The following is a 27,439-nucleotide window of genomic DNA, read 5'->3' as shown; positions in this document are numbered from 1 at the left end:
GAACATGAGCCATGCACATTCAGATACTCTTCTCTTGAAGATCAAATACAAATGTCCTAAGGTGGAAGCTTTCTTTGCAGGTTCCAGAAAAAGTAAGGAGGCTAGTGTGACTGGAATAGAGTGAGCAAGGAAGAAATGAGTTGGGAAAGGGTTTAAAGACTTTGTAAGTCATGTTAAGTACTTTGGATTTTATGCTAACTATGGTGAGAAGTCATTGGATATTCTAAGCATATGAGTGATATTTTGGAAAGTGAGAATATAGACTGAATTTTTATAATAAAGCCTGTTGTTTACTAAAGCCCTGAGGAAGAAACAACACAAATGGAAGTTGGAAGGCCACTACACCTCATCCCCTGAGTTGTTCATGGTAAGATGTTACAAAGAAAACTATACCATAAAGTTTTGACTTAAAATTGAGCTGAAGTTCATCACACTTAAATATTTATAAAAATATCTGGGGCGCCTGGGTGGCGCAGTCGGTTAAGCGTCCGACTTCAGCCAGGTCAAGATCTCGCGGTCCGTGAGTTCGAGCCCCGCGTCGGGCTCTGGGCTGATGGCTCAGAGCCTGGAGCCTGTTTCCGATTCTGTGTCTCCCTCTCTCTCTGCCCCTCTCCCGTTCATGCTCTGTCTCTCTCTGTCCCAAAAATAAATAAACGTTGAAAAAAAATTAAAAAAAAATATCAATGATATCATTTTTAAGTCATTAGCACAGGAGAGTAAATATCAAGAGTTTTACCAGTTTTTAAAACTTTTTTTTTTCCCACTGACAATCAACCATAACATAGACTCAGACTATAAAGAGCACTATTTTCTTCTTTGGTGTCATAGTATACTTAGGGTTTTACTGTGTTCCCTTAGTTGAAATATCAGTGAAGAAGCTATTGCAGCCATCCAAAGGAGAGAAAACAGTGTCTTGACCGAAGAAAGTAATAGTAGAGATGGAAAGAAGTGTATAGTATCAGGTGAATGTTTAAGATTAAGATTTGTGATGAATTTAGTACAGGATTAAGTGAGGTGAGCTAAAACTAAAACGAATGATCAATCATTTGAGTCAGGAGTTAAATAAGAATGCAAAGTTTTGCAAGTGGGAAAAACACTTTTGCCTAAAGTGGTTTTGTTTTTTGTTTGGGTGTTTTGTTTTGTTTTTGCTGTAGAGATAATAACACTTGCATCTTTTCTAAGTGCATCCACCATGGGAAATAAGATTGGCTTGTAGCATAGTTTGGAAGATAGAATTGTGAAATTGTAGAACATTAAAATATCAGTCATCTCTTGTTCCTTCCTTCCAACAGAAAACATAAGAACACTCAAGACTTGGGGTGCCTAGGTGGCTCAGTTGGGTTATGAGTCTGACTCTTGATTTCAGCTCAGGTCATGATATCACAGTCATGAGATTGAGCCCTAGGTCAAACTCCGCACTGAGTGTGGAGCCTGTTTTTGAATTCTCTCTCTCTCTCTCTCTCTCTCTCTCTCTCTCTCTCTCTCTCTCTCTCTGCCCCTCCACTGCTCACACTCTCTTTCTCTCTCTCAAAATAAACAAATAAACATTAAAAAAACACAACATTCAAGACTTATGCAACTATCTAATACTGGCCTACCATCTGTGTCAGAAGCACCTTCCTTGTCTTTTCTCATAAAGGCATGCGCAAATTGTATGTAGAACATTGTGACTATTCATATAAAGAATGAGCCTTGATGTTCATTTTGACTTACATTTCGTGTGTTTGAAAAACAGAATTGGAGACTGGGCTCTGTAATTTGCCAGAGTCTATTCTTGACTAAGGATGTGCCTGCCCACAGTACACCCAAACTGAACTTCTGTAATACCATTTTAATTATTACACCAAGCAGATAGAGGTTTTGTTTACTCAGTTCAGTTTATTTAATATCATCTAGGGATAAAGTGAGTACATGCTTCTTGATAAAGATTACAGGGACATATAAAAATAAATGCAATTGCATCTTATTCAGCAAGCATTTTTAAATGTCTGGCAAAGAAATGTGATATAAAACTTAAATGTTAATTTCCCACTTAAACCAAGAGACACATAAATCGAAGAAAGCAGATCATTTCCTTACAATTTTACCATGTTTTAAATTTTATTTTTACCTGCTCTTCTCTATATTTGCATTAGAAACACTATAACTGTCTTTAGTGAAGGCAGCATCACAGCTTGAGGGACAATATTTGAATGGAAATAAAAATGCTAAGTTAAAATGTTTATAATATATAACAAGAATAGACATGTGGATAGATGCAATCTGTGGAATGTGTCTGATTTTCTGTGATGTCTTCAAGTTTACTATCATTTGTGGCTTCTTCACCTAAGCTAGAATATAACTTAAATGTATTCCTTTAAACACGATTATATATTTAATGTTGACAAAGGATATATGGGTAGTATATGCCACATGGTCTCACCTTTGCTCTGATAGTCTTTGGAGTCACTATTTCTCTCTTGGAATTTGCAGAATCTTCCTAACTGGTCACCTGCTTTCAGACTTACCCCTTTTATCCACACAACAGCTAGAATGATCTTTTAAGATGCTAAATAGACATCTAACTTTTCTGCTTGAAACTGTCCCCAGGGACTTTCCATTAAACACTGCCAATTGAACAAAAGGGTTATGTGATATCTGTCCTTTTTTGGAGGTCCCTGTAAATGTGATTAAAAAAATTGCCTTTAATTGTATTAATCCAAAAGCAGAGAGGAGACAAAACATGTGAGATATTTTGGGACAGCGAAGAGCAGATGATTAAACAATAAGTGGTTTATGTGTAGTGTCTCTGCTTTGCTGACTGCGGACGGGGATACCAAGATGAAGAGCCCTGAGAAGTTCAAAAATTAGACTCTGGTCACCTCTAAAGGTGGGGATATAGGATAGGACTAGTAATAAGTAGATGAGCTTTGAACCTGTTTTGACAATAGCCCGGCTACTAGATTCCCTACCCTAGTCCACACAGCCAGGACAACCTCCACTTCCCTACATTAGCAGAAGATGGGATGTTTGATTTCTGAAGCAGTAAAATAATAAATGTCTGGACTGATTAAAAACAATAAAAACAAAACAAAACCTGGACCATGGCTATGGAGCAATTAAGTAGAGACTGCGACAAGAGGATTACAGGAAGGATGAAGGAAGGAAGGAAGGAAGGAAGGAGAGAGGGAGAGGGAGAAAGAAGAAAGGAAGAGATGACTGTGTTTTTCTAATTTTTTTTTCATTTAAGGAGGTATTTTAGAGTTCTTTTGTCAAATTATGCAATAATAAAAGATACCAGGAAAAACAAAAATAGAAATAATGAAACTTCAATTTTTTTTAATGTATTTTAATGTTTATTTATTTTTAAGACAGAGAGAGACAGACTGCAAGTGGGGGAGGGGCAGAGAGAGAGGGAGACACAGAATCTGAAATAGGCTCCAGGCTCTGAGCTGTCAGCACAGAGCCCTACGTGGGGTTGGAACCCATGAACCGTGAGATCATGACCTGAGCCGAAGCTGGACGCTTAACCGACTGAGCCATCCAGGTGCCCCAAAATAATGAAACTTTAAAATGAACTAAAGTTGTTCAGGGAAGAAAGTATTATATTAAACTTTCCTTTACTTTGTAGCAAAAAATTATATAGTCACAATTATATAAACATTGAATATTAATATCCCTAAAAATTAAGGTTGTAGGAGGATGTGGGGAGAGAAAGCATCAATGCATATTTTTGTGTTTGTGTTGTGTGAAGAGTTAAAAACTAATCTTGTGTAAGAATAAGTCAGTAGAGTATATATAAACCTTAAAAATGTTGCAGTTTTTATAGAGACATGCTGTACAGAATTATGGAAGTAAATACAACTGACATAGCTAAAACAATTAGAAGAGTAGAAGTGAATTGGACACTGCTATGTTTTACTGTTAGCCTTGATGGAGTGTCTGACTTTCGTTCCTTCCCTGTTTACACTCTCTGTCTCTCTCTCAAAATAAGTAAATAAACATTTTTTAAAAATTGGGAGACTTCAAATGAAATCCAGAAATCTGTATTTTGGGCTTCTTTGTTATTTTTATTTACTCATTTTTTTATTCTTGTTTTTCCTTTTAACTGAGGAATACTTGATATGCAATATGTATTAGTTTTAGATGACATAGTACATATTTATATGCAAACACAGTGGTCACCACGGTAAGTCTGCTTACCATCTGTCACCATACAAAGTCGTTATATTATTGACTGTATACCCTGTGCTGTACATTAAATTGCATCCTTGTGTCTTATTTATTTTATGACTGGATCACTGTACCTCTTAATCTCCTTCACCTGTTTCGTCCAACCTCCCACCTCCCTAACCTTCTGGCAACCATCATTTTATTATCTGTATCTAAGAGTATGTTTCTGTTTTGTTTGTTCATCTGTTTTGTTTTGTAGACTCTACATTTCAATAAGTCATGTGATATTGGTTTTTCTCTGATTTATTTCACTTAGTACATCATAAGATGTACTTATGCTAAGATATACTCTAGGTCCATCCATGTTGTCACAAATGGCAAGATCTATTTTTTTTTATAGCTGAGTAATATTAAATTGCATGTATATACCATGTCTTCTTTACCCATTCATCTACTGATGGATGTGTAGCTTGTTTCCATGTCATGACTATTGTAAATAATGTTGCAATGAACACAGGGTGCATATGTCTTGTCAAATCGCTATTTTCATTTTCTTTGCATAAATACCTAGAAGTGGAATCGCTACATCATATGGTATTTCCATTTTTAATTTTTTGAAAAACCCCAATACTATTTTTTGTAGTTACAGCACAAATTTACATTCTTACAAACAGTGCACAAGGATTCCCTTTTCTCCACATCTTTCCTAAACTTGTTATTTTTATCCCTTTGATAATAGCCATTCAGACAGTTATGAGGAGATGTCTTATTGTGGTTTTGATTTGTATTTCCTGTTGTTAGTGATGTTGAGCATCTTTTCATGTGTCTCTTGGCCAACTCTAAGTCTTTGGGAAAATGTCTGTTTAGATCCTTTGCCCATTTTTTAATCAGACTGGTTGCTAATTTGAAATTCAGTTTTATGAGGTCTTTATACATTTTGGATGTTAATCCCTTTATTGGATATATCATTTGCAAATAACTTCTCCCATTCAATACATTACCTTTTCTGCTGGTCGATGGATTCCTTTGCTGTGCAAAATCATTTTCTTTGATGCGGTCCCGTTTATTTATTTTTGCTTTTATTGCCCTAGCCTGAGGATAGAGAGTTAAAAAATTATAGGGGTGCCTGGGTGGCTCAGTAGGTTAAGCATCTAACTTCAGCTCAGGTCATGATCTCCAGGCTAGTGAGTTTGAGCCTTACTTTGGGCTCTGTGCTCACAGATCAGAACCTGAAGCCTTCTTCAGATTCTCTCTCTCTTTCTCTCTCTCTCCCTCCCTCCCTCCCTCCCTCTCCCTCTGCCCATCCCCTGCTCACACTCTGTTTTTCTCTGTCTCTCTCTCAAAAATAAGTAAAATTTTTAAAAAGTTTGAAAAAATATTGATATCACTAAGACCAACGTCAAAGACCTTATTACCTATGTTGTCCCCCCCCCTACCCACCCCTTGGAGTCTGATGGCTTCAGGTTTTATTTTTAAGTCTTTAATCAATTCTGAGTTTATTTTTGTATATGATGTTGGAAACTAGTCCACTTTCCTTTTTTGCATGTAGCTGTGTAGTTCTCTCAACACCATTTATTAAAGACACTGTTTTTCTCGTTGTATATTCTTCCATCCTTTGTCATAGGCCAATTGACTTTATAAGTGTGGGTTTATTTCTGAGCTCTCTATTCTGTTCCATTGACCTATTGGGTCTGTTTTTGTGCCAATACTATCATGTTTTGATTATGATAGCTTTGTAGTATAGTATGATATTCAGGAGTATGATACCTCCGGCTTTGTTCTTCATTTCCAAGATTGCTTTAGCTATTTGGTGTTGTGTTTTTTTTTGGGGGGGGGTCCATATAAATTTTGGTATTATTTATTCTAGTTTTGTGGAAAAGTATATTGGTACATTGATAGGGATTATATTGAACCTATAGATTGCATAGGTAGTATGGACATTTCAATAGTGTTCTATTAAATAGTATGTGAGCACAATAAATCTTCCCATTTATTTGTGTCATCTTCAGTTTCTTTCTCCAGCCTCATAGTTTTCAGACTATACATAGTTCACTTTGTTGATTCAATTTATTCCTACACATTTTATTCTTTATGTTATTATAAGTGGGATAATTTTCTAATTTATTGTTCTGGTACCTCATTATTAGAATACAGAAATACAACACATAGCATTAGTCTTTAATACATTAATACAACAGCATTAATACAACAGATTTTGTATTATTAAGTTTTACTTAATTCATTTATTAGTTTTAATAGTTTTGGGGCAGAGGTTTAGGATTTTTTTTAATGTATAACGTTATGTTATCTATGGAGAGTGACAGTATTATGTTTTCTTTAACAGTTTTTTTTTTTAATTCCAGTGTAGTTAACATACAGAATTATATTAGTTTCAAGTGTGCAATATAGTGATTCAACAATATACATTACTTAGTGCTCCTCATTATAAGTGTATTCTTAATCCCCTTCACCTATTTCACTCACCCCCTACTACCTTCCTCTTTAACCATCTATTTGTTTTCTATAGTTAAGTCTATAAAACTTAAGTTTTGGTTTGAATCATTTGTCTTCCTTTTTGTTTGTTTTGTTTCTTAATTTCCACCTATGAGTGAATTCATATGGTATTTGCCTTTCTCTGACTGGCTTACTTTGCTTAGCATTATAATCTCTAGATCCATCCATGTTGCATGTGGAAAGATTTCATTCTTTTTTATTGCTGAGTAGTATTCCATCGTATGTATGTATGTATGTATGTATGTATGTATGTATGTGTATTCACACACACACACACACACACACACACACACACACACACACTACATTTTCTTTGTCCATTCATCATTGATGGAAATTTGGACTGCTGCCATAATTTGGCTATTACAAATAAGGCTGCAATAAATAGGGGTTCATATATCTTTTTGAAATAGTGTTTTTATATTCTTTGGTACATACTCAGTGGTGGAATTACTGGATCATATAGTAATTATATTTTTCATTTTTTGAACCCCCATATTGTTTTCACAGTGACTGCACCAGTATGCATTCCCAGCAACAATGCACAAGTTTGTCCCCCCCCACACACACCCTTGCCAACACTTGTTTCTTGTGTTTTTTGATGTCAGCCATTCTAACAGGTGTCAGGTGATATCTCATTTTGGTTCTGACTTGCATTTCCCTGGTGATTAGTGACGTTTAACATCTATTCATGTGATTCTTGGCCATCTATACACCTTCTTTGGAGAAATGCGTGTTCACGTCTTCTGCCCATTTTAATTGAACTATTTCTGTTTTTTTTTTCAGACTTGAGTTGCAAAAGTTCTTTATATATTTTGAATACTAATTATCAGTTATTTCATTTGAAAATATGTTCTCCCCTTCAGCAGGGAGTATTAGTATTATTTAGTTTTATTTTTAGTATTGTTTCCTTCATTGTTCAGAAGCTTTTTATTTTGATACAGTGCCAATAGTTTATTTATCCTTTTGTTTCCCTCACTTCAGAAGACATATCTAGAAAAATGTTGCTATAGCAAATATCAAAGAAATTACTGCCTGTGCCCTCTTGTAAGATTTTTATGCTTTTGGGTCTTGTATTTTGATCCTTAATCCATTTTGAGTTTATTTTTGTGTATGATTAAGAAAGTGATCCAGTTTCATTCTTTTGCATGTAGCTGTCCACTTTCTTAACACTATTTGTTGAAGAGACTTTATCCCATTGTCTGTCCTTGCCTCCTTTGTGGAAGATTAAGTGAGCATATATCACAGGCTTATTTCTGGGCTCTGTGTTCTGTTCCACTGATCTGTATGTCTGTTTTTGTGCCAGTGCCATATTTTTTTGATTACTATAGCTTTATAGTATAACTTGGAATCTGGGATTGTGATAACTCCAACTTCGTTCTTCACTTTCAAGATTGCTTTGGGCGTTTGGGGTCTTTTGTGCTTCCATACAAATTTTAGGATTAGTAATTATAGTTCTGTGAAAAATGCTGTTGGTGTTTTGATAGGGAATTGATTAAATGTGTAAATCATTTTGAGTAGTATAGACGTTTTAACGATATTTGTTCTTTCAATCCATGAGCATGGGAAGTCTTTCCATTTCTTGGTTTTGTCTTCAATTTCTTTCCTCAATTTTTTTAATTTTTTTTAAATTTTTTGTTTATTTTAGAGACAGTGAGGGGGAGAGAGAGAGAGAGAAGGAGGGAGAGGGAGGGCATGAGTGGAGGAAAGGGGCCTAGAGAGAGAGAGAATCCCAAGAAGGTTCCATGCTCAGCATGGAGCCAAACATGGTGCTTGATCCCATGACCCTGGGACCATGAACTGAGCCAAAATGAAGAGTCAGATGCTTAATCAAATGAGTCACCCAGGCACCCCTCTTTCATAAATGTTTTATAGTTTTCAGAGTATAGGTCTTTTACCTCTTTGGTTAAGTTTATTCATAGGTTTTTTATCATTTTTGGTGTATTTGTAAATGGGTTGTTTTCTTAAATTCTCTTTCTGCTGCTTCTTTAGTGTACAGAAATGCGATAGATTTCTGTAGATTGATTTTGTATCCCACAACCTTACTGAATTCATTTATCAGTTCTTTTTTTTTTTTTTGGTGGAGTCTTCAGGATTTATATATATACATATACATATATATATGTATGTATATATATATACATATACATATATATATGTATGTATACATATACATATATACACATGTATGTATACATATACACACACACACACACACATATATATATACATATATATATATATATATATATATATATATATTATCTTCTTGCCTTCAAATGGCGAATGTTTTATTTTTTCCTTAATAATTTGGATGGCTTTTGTTTCTTTTTGTTATCTGATTGCTGTGGTTAGGAGTTACCACATTACATTGAATAAAACTGGTGAGAATGGACACCCTTGTTTTGTTCCTGATGACAGGGGGAACGCTTTCAGTTTTTCTCCATTGAGTATGATAATAGGTATGGGATTTTCATATATGACCTCTGTTGTGTTGAGATATGTTCCTTCTAAACCTACTTTATTGAGGGTTTTACCATGAATGGATACACTTTGTCAAATGCTTTTTCTGCTTTAATTTACATGGTTATATGATTTTTTTTTATATTTTCTCTTGTTGATGTGATGTGTCACTTTGAGTGATTTGCAAATATTGAACCACTCTTACAGAAATAAATCCCTCTCGATTACAGGGAATAATTATTTTAATGTAATGTTGGATTGGGTTTGCCAATATTTTGTTGAGGATTTTTGCATGTAGGATCATCAGAAATATTGGCCTATAGTTCTCTATTTTATTGGTGTCTTTATCTGGTTTTGGTATCAGGGTAATACTGGCCTCACAGAATGAATTTGGAAATTTCCCTTCCTCTTCTACTTTTTGGAATACTTTGAGAAGAATAGGTAGAGTTGTCTGGCTAAAGGTTTATCATTTTCAGTGATGTCTTTTCAAATGTTTTCATTTAAATTCCAGTTAGTTAACATATAGTGTAATATTGGTTTCAAGAGTAGATTTTAGTAATCAATTACTTACATAGAACACCCAGTGCTCATCATAACAAGTGCGATCCTTAATTCCCATCACCCATTTAGCCCATCCCCCACCTATGTCCCTCCATTAACCCTGTTTGTTCTATGTCATTAAGAGCCTTTTTTACAATTTTTTTTTTAATATTTATTTTTAGAGAGACAGAAACAGAGTGTGATTGGGGGAGGGGCAGACAGAGAGGGAGACACAGAATCCGAAGGAGGCTCCAGGCTCTGGGCTGTCAGCACACAGCCTGATGCTAGGCCCGAACTCATGAGCCATGAGATCCTGACCTGAGTGGGAGTCAGATGTTCAACCCACTAAGCCACCCAGCCTCCCTATTAAGAGTCGTTTATAGTTTTGTTCCCTCTGTCTTTTATTCCCTTTCCATATGTTCATCTGTTTTGTTTCTTAAATTCTACACATGAGTGAAATCATACAGTATTTGTCCTTCTCTGACTGACTTATTTTGCTTAGCATAATACACTTTACCTCCATCCATGTTGTTACAAATGGAAAGATTTCATTCTTTTAAAAATTTTTTTAAATGTTTATTTATTTATTTTGAGGGAGAGAGAGACACACACACACACAGAGAGAGAGAGAGAGACAGAGACAGAGACAGAGCATGAGCAAGGGAGAGGCAGAGAAGGAGGAAGACACAGAATCCAAAGCAGGCTTCAGGCTCTGAGCTGTCAGCACAGAGCCTGATGTGGGGCTTGAACTCACAAACTGTGAGATCATAACCTGAGACAAAGTCAGATGCTTAACCAACCACACCACCCAGGCACCACTGTTTCTTGGGTGATCTTTTCAAATAACTATCAGCTCCTGGTTTTAGTGATCTGTTACATTGTTGTTTGTTTGTTTGTCTGAGTTTTGTTTTGTTTTGTTTTGATTTCTAGTTATTTACTTCTGTTCTAATCCTTATTATTTCCCTCCTTCTAATTTTGGATTTTTTTTTCTATTTCCTTTGGGTATAAGGTTAAAAGGTTTTGTTTGTTTTTTAAGATTTTTCTTATTTATTGAAGTGGGCCTGTATCTCTATAAACTTCCTTCTTAGAACTGCTTTTACTGTGTCCCAGGGATTTTGAAAAACTGTGTTTCCATTTTCATTTTTCTCAGGTATTTTTTAATTTTACTTTTTTTTTATTCATTGACACATTGATTGTCTAGTAGCTTGCTGTTCATCTCCATATGTTTGTTTTGTTCTTTGCTTTTTGGTTTTCTTTTCTTTTTTATTTTCTTCTTTAGTTGATTTCTAATTATATACTGTTAAGGTCAGAAAAGTACTTGATATGATTTCAGTCTTCTTAAATTTATTGAGATTTATTTTGTGGCAAAACATGTGATTTATCCTATAAAACATTCCATGAATACTTGAGAAGGATGTGTATTCTGCTGTGTTAGGATAGAGAATTCTGGTAAGTTTACCTGGTCTAATTCAGGATATAGTTTTCTCATTAATTTGCTGTCTGGACATCCAGTGATGCAAGTAGACTATTAAAGTTCCCTACTATTATTGTATTTCTATCAGTTATTCCCTTTGTATCTGTTAATATTTGCTTTATATATTTAAATGATCCTATGTTGGATGAGTTAATATTTACAAGTGTTACATCTTCTTGTTGAATTTGCCCTTTATCATTATGCAATGCCCTTCTTTGTTTCTTGTTGCAACATTTGTTTTAGAGTATAGTTGGTCTGATATAAACATTGCTACCTCAGCTTTCTATCCTTTCCATTTGCATAGAATATCTTTTCCTATCCCTTCACTCTCTGTCCATGTGTGTCTTTGGATCTGAAGTGAGTCTTTCTTATAGGCAGCAATAGACTATATTTTTGGCCCCTTTGAAATAATGAAGCATTTCTATGTCAAAACAATCAGCTGAAATCAAGCCCGCCTTTTTATGTAAATGTATAACTTCAGGCTATCTTCTAGTTTTGTCATAGTTCCTTCCAAAAAGTTTTGCCTATTTACGTTATTTTTCTTGTTCTTGTGGACATTTACCTTTTCTATTTCTGGCTAGTTGAAGACTATATAGCAAATAATTTGAAAAAGAAATCAAGAGGTAACTTTGTCAACGTGTAACTTTCAAAAAGTTAAAAACATGACTCATATGATATATAGTATTCACTATAGTATTCATATATTAACTATATGTTAAGGAGTCATTTATCTCACTAATGAGACAACCAGAAGGATGGTAAATCCGGTTCAGTGGAGCACAGAAGACACTGTAGAATTTATAATCACTGAAATAAAAACATGCTAATTTAAAATTGTAAAGTTAGATATAAAAGCACTTAATGTCATATAGTAATAAAAAGGGGTTATCTTTACTATGTGATGGAAATCATTTGCATCTCTATTAGACAAAAAAATTATAATCAATGTATAAATTAATATCTAAATTCATAGATATTTGGACTGAATCAGTATTAAGCTATAAGTTAAACAAAGGTATATTACTTAGGAAAATTAACTAGTTATTGAAGGTGCCTATTAGACAATGGTTCAGTGTGACATTGAAGGCACATATAGACATTCCTTTATATTTTTTTAGCAGGATTTTGACTTTTTTTCTCAATAATTTTGTGGCATGGACTACTCTATTAAACAATACTGGAGTAAATGTGTCCTTCTGCTAGAGTACCATAACAAAATGCCACAGGCTATGTGGCTCAAAGAATAGTAATTCATTTTCTCACAATTCTGAAGATTAGAGGTTCCAGATCAAGGATTCAACAGGTTTGGAATTCTCTGAGGCCTCTCAGTGGCTTGCAAATAGCCTCTCTTCTCTGTGTAGGGATCTTTGGTATCTCTCTTTGTATGTCATAACCTCTTTTTATAAGTATAGGGTAAGGTTAGATTAGGGCTCACCTTAATGGCATTGATTTAATCATCCCTTTGAAAACTTTAGCTCCAAATGCAGTCACATTCTGAGGCAATGGAGGATAGGACTAGAAAATATAATAGGAATATATTTAAATTTCTGTTATGGTACAGTAATAAAGCCCTCAACTAAATATTTAGGATTTTTTAATATGTCATAAAATGATTATAATTATCTTCAGCAACTTGCTATGATCTGGTTGTATTTCAGCAAAATTAAGATGAAATACTGAATCCATTGTCTAGAAGATTTACCTATCTTCTGAAATGTGTAAATAATTCTGGCCAGATTTACTTATTTAGGTACCTGTATATCTGTCAGCTTGCTTACTTGAACTTTTTGTCTAATTTCCTCCAATCTTAATAAAAGATTACATTAAAACTAGACAGAAACCTCAAATATAAGAAAAGGAAACAAAGCCAATTCCCACAATAACTGAGTGTTTGGCTAATTATTAGGTTCTTTCCTGAGACCTTGTTGCTTCAAACTTGGATGGTTGTTAACAATACCTATTGTTTCAGTAGCAGAGGATATTTCTGTAATGATACAGACTTGAAAAAAAGGTGTGAATGCTGTCAAACAGCTCTTTTGTCCAAAATTACACTTGCATAGATTACATCAACTACACAGTTGAATGGACTCTGATACATACTTTATCTGAACCGCAGGTATTTAAAATGGCATTTGAAACAGTGGGTTCTGTTCTCTAGTTGATATAATAATGTAAAAAGAATAAAAACAAACAAAGCATACATTTCCAGATTTCTGGAGACAGAAATAGTTCAGCTTTTTAAAAATCCTCATTGCTGAACTGGTTGAGAAAAGCTTCATGTAGTTTGTGGAAATTTAAATGGTTATATTTCCATAAAGACTGTGCAATTCAGGAATGAAACTGTAATCGATAGCTTGAAAATGTGTGTCCAATGAATTGCAATATCTGCTTTCTGCTTGTCCTTGTAAAGCATGATAGAAATTCCACAAAGTTGCTACTTTCCGTACCTTGCTTTGAAAATATACCATTACGAGTGACAATAATGCCACACGCATCTATATTAGTCTTTTTGTTGAAAGGGTATCATTCACTGAAACAGCATGTTACTAAGGAAGTATTTTGAAGCATGGAGCAAGAAGAATGTTTAGGTTCAGATTGCAGAAGGAAACTCTGCTTTGTCAATGAATCAGAGATCCATAGTAAGTTTGAACAAGAAGGTGTCAAAGTATAATTTCTAATAGATAAAAACATGACTGTCATGAAATTCAAGAATAAATATAAACCAGAAACTTATTTATGGAATTATTGAGGTAACCAGCACAGTAGTGCTGATCTAAGAGCATTAGTGGAATTGGATAATTACAAGCATTTTAAGGAAAAAGAATGTATAAATAAAATGTGTCGGTAAGTATAAAAATGGTTAATGCCTCACAGGGCAGTACAACCATAACCTTTGAGGTTATCTTTTCTACAAGATAATTATTCACAAATTAACATGAAATTTCACAGCATAAAGGTCTGATCAAATGGAAAATATTCAAGTCAAACACAGAAACATTCTCCTAGAGCTGCTCTATCCCTTGTAGCCACTAACTACCTACCTCAATTTTTAAATTTAAATTTGAGTGAATTAAAATGAAATACAACACAGATTTAGTTTCCCTGTCACACTAGCCACATTTTAATTGGTCACTAGACACATTTGGCTAATGGCTACTTTATTGGACAGCATGGATGTAGAATATTTCCTTCTTCACAGAAAGTACTACTGAATAACACTTCTCTGGAAAATTAATATTTGAGTAGGCCTGTTTTATAATGCATATGCATGCCACTGAAAAACATCGCCACTCCTTTGGTTTAATTTCCAAGTTTTGAGTATTGTTTGTAAACAAAGAGATTTTACAGATCTATTTTTCCACCTCCTTTTTTTTAATGGAAGAGGATCTGAAAATATAAATTTACCTTAGATTCATAAAAAGTTTACTCCTCTTACTACTGAAGAGTTTAGCTGTGTCATTGAACCAATTTTCACGTTGGGTTGAGTGAACTATTTAGTATAAATAAGAAAACTGGGAGAAAATTTTATTGTAAATACTTACATTTTGGGATTTAGAAATCATTTGTCCATTTGTCTAGATCATTCTTATTCCTTAAATAGCAAGAAGAAAGGTATCAAAAGGTGGTCATTACTTTATAGAATAATTAAATCACTATTTTGATCTAGCAAGAAATTAATTATCTGTGTAGTTTTGTTTTTTTTGTTTTTTGTTTTTTGTTTTTTGATGTTGTTGGTTTTTGTTTTTTTGTTTTTTTGTTTTGTTTTGTTTTTTTTAACATGAAACTATCTATACTTTTGAAATGCTTTCTCTGATGGTTTGGGCAGACTTACATAGTCTTTGGCTTATGATACTAAATTTGCACCTGTAACACAATGATTTTGTTTTCAATGTGTGTTTTTCAGATGTGCAACAAATGGCGATTGACTGGCTTACCAGAAATCTCTATTTTGTGGACCATGTCAGTGACCGGATCTTTGTTTGTACTTACAACGGGTCTGTGTGTGTCACCCTGATTGACCTGGAGCTTCACAATCCTAAGTCAATAGCCGTAGATCCAATAGCAGGGTAAGAAGTTCTGTTTTATAATGTTTGATATGAAATAGTTTCCATTAAAATAAGTAATGCATCCAAAAATTGTATAATAGATCGGTCTCTGACAGGAGCTGTGGAATATAAGATTGCAGGCTCAAAGTATTTTTAAATGGTGATATTAACAACTGCATTGCAAGGAGAAAAGAAGGGCTATAATTTACCATGCAGAATCTGGGTAATACCAGTTCCTTAACACATTTATATTGCTGGCCTAACCTGAGATACAAACAACCCTCTTCACAATTGCTTTGGGGTCACCAGACAAGAGCCTCAGGATAGTTTTAGGTTAAATAGAGGAGAATTTTAAGTTCCCTTAGCAGTAGACCTTGTAGTCAGCAAGCTTCAGAAACACCACTTGAAAGATGTGCTATTAACAAACTTACGTTCAACACATTTGGTATTTATAAAAGGTGTATGATGCATGTTCTCGGGTACTACTAAAACATTAAAGTCATCTTTGTTAGTTGAAACCATCTTTTTTTTCCCCTCCAACTACTGATATGTAAATACTATATAATTATGGAGTTATTGAATTCTTTATCAGAATTCATCTTCACTTTTTTTTTTGATTTTCTAATTTTGCAAGCCACTTTGTTGGTTAAAAGTATGTCTTATCTGACCTTCTTTTATCTAATAGGCTCATTAATCTTTTTAAATATTTCACAATTTGTCAAATATAGTCATAAATGTTTAAATTCCCATCAACTTTGTTCACATGATTAGAAAATCAATATAGAAATTATGCTTCAGTTTTACAAATGCTATGGTATTGTTGAGTAGGAGGGGCAAAAACTATATAGAGTACTATAAATTCAGTTTTTTCACCAGTGCGTACTGGGCAAGGATACTCTCACATTACTGACATAGTGTATAATTTTAATCGGAGGAACTGTTGTTTTTTTCAGATGTAAGTTGTAGCAAAGATTTGAAAACTGAAATTTTATCTTGTTACTGGTTTAATCGTCCCCAAGCAGTTCAGGCTGAAATGTCTGATGGAACGTATCCTAAACTGCCATAAGCCTCCATTCAATAAATGGGAAAATATTTACTGAAGAAACAGCTGTCATCCATATGTGGACTTTTGTCACTCTTTACTTAAAGTCTGATTGAATATTAAGATGCATCATCACAATGGTTCTGATTTTGACAAGAACAGCTTGCACGTAAGAACTTTGCTAGGAAGGCTGTGTAATATAATTCTTGAATGTAGCTCTATTTGTATTTGCAGCAGATGGTGACTTGACTCAATCTGACTGCAGTGATGCTTCAAAAGACATTAGTAAAAGAAGTTGTATTTAAACTGATTTGTTTGGGTTGTTGGATAAGGGTAGTAAGAAAGAATTGGAAATTTACAAATGTGGTAACAACATTCTTTTGGAATTATTCTGGAATTCTGTCTAGAAATATATTTGCTTGCATGTTTTTCCCTGGATTTGCTAACCGAATTTCAAACTCGCCTTTAGACAGTCTTATTTATCAAAAATGTTAAGAGGTGAAGCTACTGTCTTTCTCCCCTCATTCTACCATCTTATCTTCCCCCATTTTTAAAAACTAAGATCCAGAGACCCTTTTTAAATAAAACTGTCAATCTCGAATATAATATATGTGAGTACCATCTCTCTTTCAGAACAGCAACATAGTTTATATTCCCAAGCTTCCTGTTTCTCTCTGTCATTACATGAAAGAACCATATTTTGTTACTTTTGTCAAAGGAATTAGGAGTAAAAAACCCCCATATTGTTTGCACTTATTCTCTGCAGGATTCCTTGGGGCCTAGTAACTGTTTAAATGTAATTTTGTCATGTATCATTTATCACAATTGGTTCTTTGGAATTTTTCATTTGAGTTTGTTCTGTGTCTCAAGCAGTTTTTCAATCATGAATTGCAGAAATCAGAGAAAGCAGAGCTCTGCTCTTTTATAAATATAAGCCTGTTTGGAGTATAACACTTTCAAATATATTCTATTTTTCTCTTATTATCAGAAATTTGGCTAGGATTAATACAATGCTATCTAGGAAAGGAACAGTAGGTTTTTTTCCTTTAACTTTTACTTCTGGGCCTGCTCCAGCATAATTTGAATAGGCAAAGCTGGAACAACTGTGCATGACCTACCAAAGGGGATATGTGCCACCAGTGAAATTTCTCCTACTTTTTCCTAAGTGTATGGACTGAGTGATTATCTTTGGCTCATTCTCTTGTAACTTCTGAAATCATTGGAATACATTAAAAGTCAAATCTGATTTTTAGAGCTTGACCTTAATAGCAGTAGAAATGGAGGGAGATTTGCCTTACTTCTTTCAAAGCTGCATTGAGGGGCACCTGGGTGGCGCAGTCGGTTAAGCGTCCGACTTCAGCCAGGTCACGATCTCGCGGTCCCCGAGTTCGAGCCCCGCGTCGGACTCTGGGCTGATGGCTCAGAGCCTGGAGCCTGCTTCCGAGTCTGTGTCTCCCTCTCTCTCTGCCCCTCCCCCGTTCATGCTCTGTCTCTCTCTGTCCCAAAAATAAATAAACGTTGAAAAAAAAATTAAAAAAAAAAAGCTGCATTGAAAAAGAAATCTTTTACTTGGCTATACTTTTAACTTTCACTTCTAGTGATAGTAATGACATTGGAATTGAGAATTTGGGAAAAAATCTATTTGCGGGGATGTGTGGTACCATGTATGAAACCCAAACATAGTAGAGTTATATGAGATGGATAACCTGAAGGACAGGGGAAATCTCCTTAGTCATGAGAAAAAGCAGGAATTGAATATTTCCTGAGTATACCATTTTTCTATGTAGGATGGACTTCTGACTTGTAGAGAATGAACGGCAGAGTGATATGTAGGATTTATGTGTGAATCCATGACCTCATGAGTGAAATGAATAAAAAGTATATCGTCTTTGTTCTCTATGAGAGCAGGCCAACTGCTAGGAGGAGAAAGTCTCAAAGTTGAGTACACACAGAAGTGATTGACAGTATTTGAATATTTAATACACTTTTTCCCATCACCTACCTGGATCCCCACTGCTGGCAAAACCAATCATAGATGAGACATTAGAGATAGAATCAAAGTTAGACTTAGATCAGGGAATAGGATGGGCTTATGAAATTCTAATCTAAGAATTTAGAATTCTGTATGAACGTGGAAAGCCAGAAAATAAGGTAGGTTTCCCTATGACCATGAAAGGGCTTTTGTAACAAGGGAATCCTTGGGGTAGATATCATGTTTTTCAATTCTGTCAGGTGGCTCCCAGAGCCAGCCTAAGTTTCAAATTAGAGCCTGCACTCACTAGTCACTTTTTTATAGGACATAAGTAGAGTTGTTGCGGACCTTTGGCTGTTAATCCCCTCATACTGCACTGTGGGTAAATTAAATCTGTAGATTGTACCCCCACAACTAACCACTATCTATCAGTTTGGGGATTCAGATGGTTCAGAAGTTGCTATGGGTTTGAAAATTAGGAAGCACCTAAAAACATGCCACTCTGTGTTCTTATTGTCCTCATGGAATTATCAATGTGGATGAGTCATATACTCTTCTGCAATTCATAAGTGCCCCTAATATTCTGACATTTATATTCACATTTTGATAGGTTGCAAATTATGAGTCCTAATTTTTTTGAGGAAGAACTACCCTCTACACATCCCCACAAAAATGTTTCTTTAAAATGATGTAAACTTAGTCTCCCTGAGAATCTTTTTGCATATTTCTCTTTATTAGAAGAAAATTCAGAGAATGGAGATAATTCAATACCTTCAATAATCATTCTATTGAGTTTATGTTACGACTTGCTTTAAAATTCCTGTTGGAGATTCTGAACTTAAAGTTTCTTTCTTCTTTTTTTTAATGATTATTTTGAGGAGAGTGTGAGCAAGCAGGGAAGGGAGAGAGAGAGAGAGAGAGAGAGAGAGAGAGAGAGAAAGACAGAGAGAGAGAGACAGAGAGACAGAGAGACAGAGAGAGACACTCCCAAGCGAGCTACATGCTCTCAGTACGGAGGCCAACACAGAGCTCAAAACCACGAACCATGAGATCATGACCTGAGCCAAAACCAAGAGTCACATGCTTAACTGACTGAGCCACCCAAGTGCTCACTCTTGAATTTAAAGTTACTTAATGTGTTTTCTTATCTTAGCAACAAATTCAAGTGAATATCCATTATAATATTAGCTGTATTTTAATTTTTTATCTGTTCATAGTCTAAATATCTATATGCTGATTTCCTATTTACACCACTACTACCTTTTCTGAGTGAGTCCAACACTCTTAGATAACATTTAGATTCATAGAGAATTATCTGAACAATAGGCATTTGTCTAAATTGGCCATTTTACAAGGTTTTTCAGGAGAGTTTATCATAGCCACTTTTCAATCCAAAGTTCCTTTCAGGAGTTGCTGATGTGATTAGGCAAGACAACATGGAAATGCAAGTTCCTGTTTCCTGGTCTGAATTATTTTAAGTGAAGCTAGTTGTTCAAAGACTCACTCAGGGGTATAAATGCATATTAGCTGTTTTGTGTATGACTCAAATTATTCTCATTAATTCATTTTGTCTAGGGGTCAAACTCTCCAAATTACTCTCCAAACCTTTCTGTGAGTGGAGGTTCACGTATGGCATTGCCTTTAATCACTGTCTCCTTCCAATACAATTTATATTGTGATTACCCTGGGAATACGGAAAAGTAATTTGGAGTGGTTTATGTTCATTACACCTTTTACTGGAAACTTAACCCAATCTGACTCAACTTTCACTGTGTTCTTAGCTCACGTTATTCACAATAGTAACTCAGAAGAATGCAAAACATTTTACATCTTCAGTTACAATAGTAACTCAGAAGAATGCAAAACATTTTACATCTCTATTTCCCTCTTTGCTGTTCTTTCTCTCTTTTTACTCTATATGTTTTAAATGTTTGTTAAACTTATATCCAAATTACTGACTTCATAGTTCTATTTCTAGTAATTATATTTAGTATCTTCCCAATCTTCCACCCACTCTCTATAAAAGAGATTTCTTTGAATTATCACTCTGATAAATGCTGTCCACTCAAATAAAGGGATAGGAAAAAAGCACAATTATGAAGGAATTTATTATTTCGCTTTTAAATGTAAATATAGGATAGTCTCTGAGTTGATTATTTTAGTGGCTCAACAATATCATTCAGGATCTGGGTCCATTTACCTCTTTGTGATATTATGGTTAGTGTATGGTTTTTAGGTTAATTCTCTTGCCATCATAAGGTGAAGTTCTAGGGATCTTGTGTAGAAACATGGTACTCCACTCAAAAGAAAAAAGAAGAAAAAAGCATTTTTTTTTTTGTTTTTGTTTTGTGTTTTTCCTTAGATGTTCATGTCTTCTTAGCCAGAAATGGGGTAGATGCCTTCCTGAATGGGACAAAAGCCACTTTTTTTTCCACCATTGATATGTGAAAGAGTGAAATTAGGGCCAAAGATGGAAAAATAAATGGACTAAGAACCGACATCATCTACTACATCCTCTGTCATATAACAGTTCTCTCTTATGTGCGTTCTTTGAATTTCTTTTCCCAGGCACTGAGGGGGTCTCTTTGTACTTACCTTAACTTGTTTGGAATATGGACAAATACTTTGTTCCAATTCTTTAGTCCCTTTTCTAGGAGAACTCTTCCATTTCCTTTTAGCCAAGGCCATTCAAACTCATTTCAAGGAGTATTTTTCTTATCTCTTTTCAAGGCAGATGACATTTCTTTCCAGTAATATTTTATTTTTTATTTAAAAAAAATTTAATGTTTATTTATTTTTGAGAGAGAGAGAGAGAGAGAGAGAGAGAGCGTGAGTGGGGGAGGAACAGAGAGAGAGAGGGAGACATAGAATCTGAGTCAGGCTCCAGGCTCTGAGCTGTCAGCACAGAGCCTGATGCGGGGCTTGAACTCACCAACCATGAGATCATGACCTGAGCCGAAGTTGGACACTCTACTGACTGAGCCACCCAGGTGCCCCTCCAGTAATGTTTTATATGATACAAAGAAGAGATTGGGTTGGGAGTTCTCTGGGAGTTCTCTCCTAGTGTTCCTATTTTTATCTTTAAAGATATACTTTATCTTTAATAAAGAAAAGTAGTTTAAAGAAACTGATGGGAGCTTTTATTCTATTCAGATTCTTCAATGGTTTTGTAATCTATGTGAATATTCTAAGCCTAATGCTACTGGGGTAGCATTAAATATATTATTGTTTCATTTATAAAGCAATTCTCAAGTGGCATGAAAGTTTTGTATTCTCTGCCATAGAATAGTTTGCACACTGGAAGAATCTATGCCATTTTTAGACAATAATAATTTTATATTTCCAATTAATGTAAAATGATTTCTAATTGTTTATTACATAGAATTGTATGAAAACAAGAAGTAGATATGAGCAAATAGTATTGCTTTTGGAAATATATGGACACATTTCCTATTTCACTCAGTTATAATAAGGGCATGAAAGATAATGGTATGATATATTTTCTTATGGAGCTTTGAGTATAACAGAATTATGAATTAAATATCAAATATTAAAACCAAAAGATATAGTTATTATAGTTTACAAAAAAACACACATTCTAAACAACAAATTCTAAGCAGTAATTTATTTGAAGTTTATGAGCTAAATAGTGGGTTAGGCACAAATATTATTTTCAAAAAACAAAACAAAACAAAACAGAAAATGTTGGTTTGTAAATACCACAAGGGAAAAGACAAAAATTAAAAACAATAAAATACATACTTGACACCATTCTCCTTTTAAGTTACCACTCTTTCATATATAACATAAATTCAGGATTTTATTGTAGGCCATATAATCATATTCAACTAAAAAAAAAGAATCAGAAGAAAAAAAAAAGCTTTTATGCTGAGTTATATTTTGTTTTGCTTGACTGCTGAGCCTTGAAGGGTATTGATCGAAAATTGATATTTTCCCTTGAGCCAGATTCACAGTGGTTTGACTAGGGAGAAATTGGCTTGGCTTTAGGGTCAAGTTGGATGTTTTATAGTGTCAAATAGTGTTTACTCAATATATTTTTTTTAATCATGAAAAGGAAAAAGTCAAATGTTGAGGGTAGCTGGTCTTCTGTCAGTTTTACTGAGGTAATTGTCTCTGTAATCTCTTGTAAAAATTGTTTAGGCGGGAGGCAGCGCACTGCCTGATTACGAGATATACTACAAATCTGTAGTCGGGGCACCTGGTTGGCTCAGTCTTTTAAGCACCGTACTTCAGCTCAGGTCATGATCAAATGATCCGTGAGTTAGAGCCCTGCGTCCGGCTTTGTGCTGACAGCTCAGAGCCTGGAGCCCCCTTCAAATTCTGTGTCTTCCTCTCTCTCTGCCCCTCCCCTGCTTGCATATGCGCTCTCTCGCTCGCTCGCTCTCTCTCAAAAATAATGAATAAACATTAATTTTTTAAATATAAAAAAATAAATCTATAGTCGTCAAAATAGTATGGTACTGACATTAAAATATACAAATAGTCCAGTGAGCGGAAAAGATTGAAAGCCCAGAAATAAACCCAAACATATTTGGTCAACTAATATTTGACACCAGAGCCAAAATAGTCAATGGAAAAAAGACAATCTCTTTGTACATTGTGCTGAGATAATTGAATATTCACATGTAAAAGAAGGAAACTAGCCTTATATCTTCTACCACTCACAAAAATTAACTTGTAATGGGTCGAAGATTTAAGTATAAGACATGAACCCATGAAACTCCTAGAAGAAAACAGGAACAAAACTCTTTGACATGGGTACTGGTAATTAATTAATTAATTTTTGAATGTGACATCTAAAGCACAGGCAACTAAGTAAATAAATAGATTAACAAACCAACCAGTGGGACTATATCAAAATAAAAAGCTTCTGAACACCAAAAAAAAAAAAAAAAAAAAAAAATATCAACAAAGTGAACAGGCAACCTCTGGGATGGGAAAAAATTTTGCAAACTATGTACCCAATAAGAGATTAATTTCCAAAGTATATAAAGAACTCATACAACCCAGTAGCAAAAAAAAAAAAAAAAAAAAAAAAAAACATCAACCCCATTAAAAAATGGGCTAAAGATACAAATAGACACTTTCCAAAGAAGATATATGAAGGCCAACAGGTACATGAAAAGATGCTTAGTATTACTTGTTATTAGGAAAATGCAAATTAATAGCACAATGAGGGATCACCTTATACCTGTTAAATGGCCATCATCAAAAAGACAAGAAATAATGCTGGCATAGATGTGGAGTAAAGGGAAGCCTTGTGCATATGAATTGGATACAGGGAATGTAAATCAATACAGCCATGATGGAAGACAGTATGGAAGATGCTCAAAAATTAAAAATATAATTACCATATGATACAGTAATTCCATTTCCAAGAATATATCCAAAGAAAACAAAAACATTAACTCAAAAAGATATCTGCACCTCCATGTTCATAACAACATTATTTATAAGAGCCATGACATAGAAAGATACTAAGTGTCTATCAATGTATCATTGCATTTTTATACAAAGAATTTATGATACACGTATGCATGCATGTGCTCACACGTGTACACACACACACACACACACACTGGAATATTATTCAACCACTAAAGAAAAAAATGAGGAAATCCCATCATTTTTGACAATATAGAAGGACTTTGAAGGCATTATGCTAAGTGAAATAAGTCAGACCAAGAAAGACAGGTATTGCATGAACTCATTTATATGTGACATGTAAACAAAAAGCAAAAAAAAAAAAAAAAAAAAAAAAAAAACCAGACTCTCAGAAAAAGAGATCAGATTTGTGATTACCAGTGGCAAAAGTTGGAAGATGGGAGAAAAGATACAAACTTCCAGTTATTAATAAGTACTGGGGATGTAATGTACAGCATGGTGAGAATAGCTAACACTGCTGTATGATACATAGGAAAATTATTAGGGGATTAAATCCTGTGAGTTCTCATCACAAGGAAAAATATTTTTCCTTTTATTTCTTTTTTTTTGTTATTGTATCTATATGAGAAGATAGGTAGATGTAAGCTGAATCCATTATACTATATGTAAATCAAACTATCATGCTGCATGATTTAAACTTTTACAAACATATATGCCAATAATTTCTCAGTAACACTGGAAAAAACATGGAATAAAAAAAACTTGTGTTTAGGTAAACAACTGCTCATAAAATGTGCCTCTATGTCATCTTAAACTAATGTTTTTTGAGAAAGCAAAACAAATGATTTTTCTCATTGTTCTTCATAATGATTGAATATAGGTTATAGTAACATTATCAGCAACCAAACTATTAGTAAATCTCTATAATTACATTCTATATCTGGTTTAGTGTGGCATAAAATGAGATTAAAAAGCAACATATAAAAAGAAAATAGTCCTACTTTCTGGAGGGTTTCAGTCTACATCTCATATTGAATTTATATTTAGGAGTCTCATTAATTTGAACGTATAGCTAAATAATTGATTCATCCCATAAACTTAATGTGGAACATGTCTAAAGTGTTTGGAATTCTCCAGTGATTTAAAAATCTCTGAATTGCTAAGATTTTCATTTTTTTAAGTGAAAACAAAGATATTCTGTTTTATTTTTTAAATGATTTATTATTATGAACTCGATTTGAGAAAGATATTTCAAGTGTATATAATTTTATTTATTAATTGAAATGACTGCATAAGACCAATGTAATTTTCACAGGATATACACTGAAGTTTGAAGAAATATCAATACAGTAATCTCATAACAACTGTATTAGGATAATGGTAGTCACTTTTATAAACCAAAATGATGACATCACACAATAAAATTATATTTCATACCCATATGAATCTGATGAGTGTGTTAGAGGTTGGTGGGTAGCTTCCTCCTTGTGGTTATTCTGAGATAAGGGTTCCTTCCATTTTGTGGCTATAGAATCTCATACAGCCTGTTCTCAACTAGTAGAAGGGGAAAAATGTTGAATATCTGTAGACAAGTTGGATGCAAGGGGATCAGGGAAATGTAGCACCTGGGTAGGCAGTTTCTTGCCCATGACATCACCATACTATAGAAATGGGAACATGCATTTTGAATAAACATATTGTCATTTCTGTCCCAGTCTTCTCTTCTGGCTACCAAATATCTATATATGCCCTTCTTCTCATAGCATATACTACGTGAGTTCAAAGTGGAGGACCTCCAGGTGATGTGCAGTCCTCTCCATCACGTCCTTTTGTACTTCCTTTTATATAGCAAATTATGAACCAAAAGACAAGATATCTGTCCCGACTGTCCCCTCCATACTCTATATAAATCAGTGGAACAGTGATAGAATAACAAAAACAAGAATCATCATCTAGAAAATAGAAGATTGGAGGCACACAGTAGTCATTGGCATAGAGAAATAATGAAATCCTACCAGGAAAGTAAAGGAAAGACCCTCTGTCCTGGTAGTTTAGAAATTCCCTTGTCTAGATGGTACTTCTCTCCCTGTAACATCTCCCCTTGTTCATTGTTCTTTACCTGTGCTTCCCCGGGGAGATTCTTTCTAGTCTGTTGTGCTAAATACTACATCTGAAGTTGGCAATGGAGCATCCTCCCCCTGTGGACTCTATATATTTCACAGACTGTTTCTTGTTCCTTTCAAGTTGTTTTAAGGTTTGAAGAAACAAAGAATTTTGTAAGATAGGCTCATGGCTTTTGAAGTTATAAATTTCCTTGAAAATTAGTAGATTTTGATTTCTTTGCTTCCCATTACTTCTATATACCAATATCCTCACTCAAAGTTATACTCTACAAATAATTATCAAACCCAAATTATTTCTTTGCACCTCACTCTCTTGGTTTTCTCTTTCAACCTGTTTGTGGTCACTTCGAAGCCTGAAAACAACACGCCAGTGGGAAGCAAACACCTTTATCTAAAGGTGAAACTCTTCTATTCAGTTGAGAAGTTAATTGGCTTTTGTTGTTCAAAGTAATTCCAGCAATTTTTCTTAGTATTCACATCCTAGAAACAACTGGATCTCCAAAGCTGGAAGACCTCAATTTTGGACTTGGTCTATTCCCTTTCAGTTTTGGTTGTCAGTCAGCCAATTCTTACCTATACTCATTTTTCCCCATAATATCTTGCCAACGAAGGCATGTAGTAACTAACACAATTACTAATATTATACTTTTAAACTTCTTCCCTTAAATACATAGGCTCAAAAAGCACTTGTTTTTTCTTCCAATATATTTATCAAGATACTGCAAATGACATTTTTTATCAAGTATTTTTAACCTTTGATATTTTCAGTCCTGAACATTAGTTACCCTGATGCTGCTGCCTTAACCATGAGGCCAATGTTATGCATTAAAGAAAAAAAAAATAATGTTTATTTTTGAGAGAGAAGAGGGTCAGACAGAGAGAGGGAGACACAAAACCTGAAACAGGCTCTAGGCTCCGAGTTGTCAGCACAGAGCCTGACTCAGGGCTCAAACTTACTAGCCATGAGATCATGACCTGAGCTGAAGTAGGACACTCAACCAACTGAGCCACCCAGGCGACCCATGGTTATCTGACACTGTTATGCATTTTTAAATGTTTATTTATTTATTGGGGGGGAGGGGCAGACCGAGAGGGAGAGAGAGCCTGATGGGGAACTCAATCTCATGAACCATAAAATCATGACATGAGCCAAAATCAAGAGTTGGATGCTTAACTGACTGAGCCACCAGGCACCCCTTCAATGTAGTAATTTACAATCTTATTATATTTAATGTATTTTAAATTTTTATTAAGGTAGTTTTGTACTTGTGCTACCAACTTTTTTTTTTAATTTTTTTTTAACGTTTACTTATTTTTTTGAGACAGAGAGAGACAGAGCATGAACGGGGGAGGGGGAGAGAGAGAGGGAGACACAGAATCGGAAGCAGACTCCAGGCTCTGAGCCATCAGCCCAGAGCCCGATGCCGGGCTCAAACTCATGGACCGCAAGATCATGACTGGAGCTGAAGTCGGACGCCCAACCGACTGAGCCACCCAGTCGCCCCTGTGCTACCAACTTTTGAATTTGTTATGATGATACTCACTGCGTAAATTTCAGTGGATAGCACAGTAGAAATTTTGTTAATTTGTTTTCTGTTTTATTGCTCAAGGTCGAGTCCAATGTATGCATTCTGAACTATCAAGCAGCTTTTATCCTTGTGATGATTCAAAGATGGAGGTTCCTTCCATCTTGTGGTTCCTACATCC

The 27,439-nt window shown here is 34.6% G+C and overlaps 1 protein-coding gene across 4 annotated transcripts in view; it reads left to right on the top strand.

Moving 5' to 3' along the window:
- The window catches only part of LRP1B (LDL receptor related protein 1B), a 1,910,230-nt gene that overhangs the window by 926,481 nt on the left and 956,310 nt on the right, over positions 1-27,439 (top strand). For all 4 annotated transcript variants that reach the window (XM_045479681.1, XM_045479680.1, XM_045479683.1 and 1 more), the window contains exon 7: positions 15,048-15,210. In XM_045479681.1, the coding sequence (XP_045335637.1) occupies positions 15,048-15,210 (163 nt within the window). The remainder of the gene's footprint in view (positions 1-15,047; positions 15,211-27,439) is intronic.

Source organism: Leopardus geoffroyi, chromosome C1 (assembly GCF_018350155.1).
Source record: "Leopardus geoffroyi isolate Oge1 chromosome C1, O.geoffroyi_Oge1_pat1.0, whole genome shotgun sequence".
In the NCBI taxonomy this organism is placed as follows: Eukaryota; Metazoa; Chordata; class Mammalia; order Carnivora; family Felidae; genus Leopardus; species Leopardus geoffroyi.
This window is presented reverse-complemented; position numbering and strand designations above follow the sequence as displayed.